This window comes from Salvia hispanica, chromosome 1 (assembly GCF_029641045.1).
Source record: "Salvia hispanica isolate PSC_SH4W2 chromosome 1, Shi_PSC_v1, whole genome shotgun sequence".
In the NCBI taxonomy this organism is placed as follows: domain Eukaryota; kingdom Viridiplantae; phylum Streptophyta; class Magnoliopsida; order Lamiales; family Lamiaceae; genus Salvia; species Salvia hispanica.
Window position 1 is genome coordinate 33525861 of NC_142692.1, and position 5350 is coordinate 33531210.

At 44.3% G+C, this 5350-nt stretch overlaps 1 protein-coding gene across 1 annotated transcript; it reads right to left on the minus strand.

Annotated features, from left to right (window-relative positions):
* Positions 1-523: 523 nt before the first annotated feature.
* LOC125220849 (uncharacterized) lies at positions 524-1342 on the minus strand. The gene has a single exon (XM_048122984.1). The coding sequence runs from the start codon at positions 1340-1342 to the stop codon at positions 524-526; it is 819 nt and encodes a 272-aa protein (XP_047978941.1).
* Between the last annotated feature and the right edge of the window lie 4008 nt (positions 1343-5350).

The window sequence follows — 5350 nt, forward strand, 5'->3', positions numbered from 1 at the left end:
TTCCGTGGTACACGATGGGTTTCGTACCCGGAGCTTGTAGGGATATCTGCCTCTCCTTACAGCGAATCGTCGCAAAGTTCGCGGTTAACCAGTCTATTCCTAAGATTACGTCGATATCTCCCACCGCCATAACTCGCAGATCGTGAGCAACTAACTTAAGTTCTCCTAGTACGATTTCTACGTTCGAGCAAGTTCGGGAAATCTCTACTATCCCTCCTACTGGTGAGGACACCATCATCCTATGTTCAGATTTTCTAACAGGCAAGCTCAAGGTATGCACACACAACTCAGATATAAAAGAATGCGACGCGCCCGAGTCAAACAACACAACAATAGGGGTATCAAGGATTTCGCCTATACCTGCCAAGTTTCCACTCTCGTGATTCCCTTGCTCAATTCGGGGCTGCTTTTGACTCATGGCGTACGCTCTAGCCTGGGCGGGAAGTCTCGGGCGGAAAGGCTGTTGCTGCCGCTGATGTTGATCCCGGTTCACTCCCGATCCCGTTGGTGGCGCCCTCGGCTGCTAACGGAAACCTTGATTGTTCTGCCTCGACCCGGTTCCCACGTTCCTACTCGGACACTCTCTCGAGAAATGACCATTCCCTCCACAGTTGAAGCACCTAGTCGGGTTCGGTGCCCTACACTCCCCAAAATGGTACTTGGCGCAAACATTGCATTGGGGTGGTCTGGCCCGGGGGTCGCTCCTCTGGTTGAACGAGGTCTGCCCTCCTCCGTACGGCGGTCGGTTCGGGGCGGGGCGGTATTGTTTGTTGTCGTAGTGGGTCCTACTCTCGTCCCACCTCCTCTTATCATGGTTAGGGCGTGGCGGGGGTAGTGCCAGCGTAGTGTTCTCCGTGCTCCTCTCATTGGGCATCACCGCCTCAACATCCAGTGCGAGGGCCAGTGCCTCTGCGTACGTAAGCTTCCCACGGACAGCCAACGCCATCCTAATCTCAGGTCTCAGCCCCCCACGAAACTTATCAGCTAGCTTCTCGTCAGTATATGTCTGTTCCGGCGCATAGCGGGTCATGTCACAAAGCGCGCGGTCGTATTCGGTCACTGACAGGCGCCCTTGAGTGAGGTTGTAAAATTCGGCTGCCTTTGCCTTGCGGTAGCTCTTAGGTATGTATTTGTCATATACCTCGGCCTTGAAGTCCTCCCACGTCATTCCGTCCACTCGGTCCTGGGGCATGGTCTTCAGCTTGGTATCCCACCAAAAGTCGGCGGACCCGGTCAGTTGATGCGTCACGTAGATCATCTTCTCCTCGTCGTTGCACACTAAGCTTTTGAAGATGCGCTCCAACGCGCGTACCCAAGTTTCAGCCTTCGCTGGTTCTCCCATTCCGTCGAAGAGGGGAAGGCTTTTGATCTAAGAACAGCTTTACGACTTCCCTATCTACTCGTGGAGGTGGTGGTGGCGGCCTTGTTTGCGTCACACTTTCTTCTTCCGAAGCCTGGGAAGAGGGTTCCTCGTGCCTTACGTTGCGTCTAGGCGGCATTCTGATTCATTTTCACTCGAGTCGTTAGCGTACTTATTCAAACCCAAAAATAGTGATGTGATACATATTTGAAAGAAAGGTTTGATTATTTCCACCAGTAAGGTCCAAGGGATGACCACTCAATAGCATTGTAGGAAAAACAGTTGCGCAAGAAAAGGCGTAATAAAGTTGCCCAACAAGATGAAAGATGCTTGGAAGAAAATTAGAGCGGGCAAGTATATTTACGCAATAAGGTAGACAAGAGTAGAAGTAGCTCATTGCAAGAAAAGATAATAAAAATGTGCAAATTCCCCATCAATTCTCAAAACGTGGCCAAAAGGTGTTAGTACATCGAATGAAAAGGAGTAAAGCAATTGCGAAAGAAAAGGTAAAGTAAGTAAAGGTCTTAGAATTCTCAAAACATGGGGAAAGGAAAACAAAAATCACTATTTGGTCACTAATCATCTCCGCCCTCATCCTCTCTCGGTTCTTCCGACTCTCCGACACTTTCCGCGTTTGAGCTCTCTCCCTTCTCGGATGGTTCTTCAAAAATCATGAGGCTCAAACTCTATTTCTTCTCAAAGGAAGGAGGATTATTGGATAAAAGTAGAAGAAAATTGAGGGAGTGAAGAGAGGGAGGAGTGTGATATGGGGTGGGGGGCGAAAATTTGATGGCTAGGGTTTAGGGGTTTCTCTTATTTATAGTGCTCAATAAAATCTTTAGGTAAATAAAATAAAATATTTGGTAAGATTTGATTCTACACAATTAAATAAAATATTGTGGAGTAGGGAAGAAGAAATAAAAAGAACTAGGGTTTCAAGGCATGGAGAATTCGAAAATATGGCTCTTATTTAGCCAAGATTTCGTTTGGTATATTTTACGGAGTAGAATAAAATATCACGGAGCAAAATAAAAATAAGGATTCTCCCAACTAGGGATTGGAAATAGGCGTGTAGTAGGCCTTTTAAATAAAGAATGGATTTTTAATATTAACTAAAATAAGATATGGCAAGATCTCTTGAGGTATGGAAAGATTTGGTAGAATATTTAAATTCTAGGTATGGAAGGAAATCAAATAAGGGATCAATTAAAATAAAATAAATTCTTCCTTCCCAAGAATAGGTGATTTTCGAAAATCACCTAGAGCCAAAAAGGGTTCGATTTTTCCTCATCAAGAGAATAGAGAATTTTTGGGTTTTGGATTTAATTTGGATAAATATCACAAGAATTAAATTAAATCCGGAAAAATAGAATTCCTTCTCCAAAAAGTCAAGGGGTTCGAAAATCTCATAATTATTTGGCTAGTATTTATGGAAAATTTCCCTAATATTCTCACTCACCCTTAAACAAATAATTCACCTCATAATTTAATTAACCACCTGCCACATCATATAATCAAAAAGTTTTACTTTTCAAACTTCCAACGCAACCCTAGACACAACTCGGTCATAAGAACTCATGCAATAAATTCATTGCTCAATTAATTCTCGTCTCCCACGTCATCAATAAAATTTTAGGGCTCTAAAATTAGGCTTCGAAAATCCGGGATGTTACATCCTACCACTCTTAAAAGAAATTTCGTCCCGAAATTTGGTACCTTTATGGGAAGAGTTCCGGGTATAGTTCCATCATCTTATCCTCAAGCTCCCACGTGGCTTCTTCGGGCCCGTGGTTTCTCCATTGTATTTTCACGAAGACAGTAGATTTATTTCTCGAGGTTTGAACCTTCCGATCCAAGATCATCTGGGGTTGCTCCCGTAGTTCAGATCCGGGTATACGGCAACTTCCTCGTAGCGAATCACATGCTTCGGATCGAACACGTATTTCCGCAACTGCGACACATGAAAGACGTTGTGCACATTCCCAAGGCTGGGCGGCAGCGCTAAACGATAAGCTACGGTTTCTACTCCTTCAAGAATTTCGTACGGTCCGATAAAACGCGGTTTCAGTTTCCCTTTAACCCCAAAACGCATTATCCCTTTCGACGGGGATATCTTGAGGAAAACTTTATCGCCGGCTTGGAACTGCAAGTCCGTCCGTCGGACGTCGGCGTATGACTTTTGTCTGTCTTGGGCTTCCTTCATTCGCGCACGGATTTGTCGAACGACTTCGACCATCTCTTCGACTGCATCGAGTCCAAGTGCCCTTCGTTCGCCAACTTCGTCCCAGTAAAGCGGAGATCTACACTTTCTTCCATAAAGTGCTTCATACGACGCCATGCCGATCGTTGCTTGGAAGCTGTTGTTGTAAGCGAATTCGATCAGAGGGAGTGCGGTCTCCCAACTTCCGCCTCGGTCGAGCACCACGGCCCTTAACATGTCCTCGAGAGTTTGTATCGTTCTTTCGGATTGTCCATCGGACTGTGGGTGAAAAGCCGTGCTAAAGTTTAGTCCGGTTCCAAGCTCGCGCTGTAAACTAATCCAAAACTTCGAGGTGAACTTCGGGTCGCGATCAGACGTAATCGTCACCGGGACTCCATGTAATCGCACGATCTCTTGAATGTAGATCCGAGCTAGCCTATCCGATCCATGGGTCACGGGGATAGGTATGAAGTGCGCACTCTTGGTAAGTCGATCTATGATCACCCAGATCACGGTGTTCCCTTTTAGGGTCCTTGGCAATGCCGTCACGAAGTCCATGGCGACATGCTCCCATTTCCACTCGGGTATCTCAAGCGGTTGTAGCTTCCTGTACGGCCTATAATACAGCGTGAACGCGATTAACTTCCTACAGGCTATAATAGAGCGAGAACGCGATTAACTTCCTGTTTAGTCCGCTTCATATTGTCGTTGTAGTCTTGTAGTAATTTCTCTGTTATCGCCGCCCGTTTCTTCCGGCTACCACCATTTTCCGACAAAAATGCAATTATTACTTGGAGATCATTGATGGCGTTTTCAATGCCGATGTGATCTCCTTGTGTTTCTTGACATCGGCCTCACGCTTCTCCAGACATTTCCTGAGATCCAATAACAGAATGGCTACACCCGCCACCGGGGCCATTTTGGTATGGGCAGAATTGGCGGTTGCTGCTGCTGCTGCTGCTACGGTGACAGAGATGATGACGGCAAACAGCTTCTTGTAGGTGTCGAGGCAATCCAGTTTCTCACAGCAGCTTTTCCGGAGGGATTGTAGAGTGTCCAGCATGGTGTGGTGCTGGTTATGAAGAGATGATAAATCAGGGATATTGAAATTAGCTTGGGGAGTGAGGCCGAGAGCAAACTCCTTTAACTTGTCGAACGCAATAACCAATTGTGAGTTTACGTCAATCGCCATCATGTTCAATTTTGATTTCTTTGAGAGAAGATATACAGTACTAATATTTATGTGAGTGATTAATTACCCACTTCTTTCTCCTCCAATACATGGTATTTACAAACACCGTGCGCCAAAATGCTTTTCATTAAAAGTCACGTGTAGAGTTTAAGATTTGGTAACACTAGTTCAACTACTGTGATCAGACTTTCAGACCTTGGGCAGAAGGCGACACAATTTCTTTAACTTTTTTCATAGAGCTGGAGGACATCCAAATTCATCTCTGCCACAATTAATTTTTTATTATATCTGATAGTAACATTTAAAGGAAGACATATATAGTATAAAAACTGAATGACAAAAAAATTTTGATGATAAATTCAAATATTCAATATTAAAATTAGAACATTCTTTCAAATCTGGATGACAATTAAGTTCCAAAATTTTTAGGCATTGGTTGTTAAACAGCTGGTAAGGGATTTAAAAGAAGCATTTTGTATGTTAGTGGCATAAATTAAACTATATGAGAGACAAATAAAAGATTAACTAAGGAGTTTAGATAAATTTAAATAGGTGCATGGTGAAATTTGACGATATATTCAACGAAAATGACATTTTG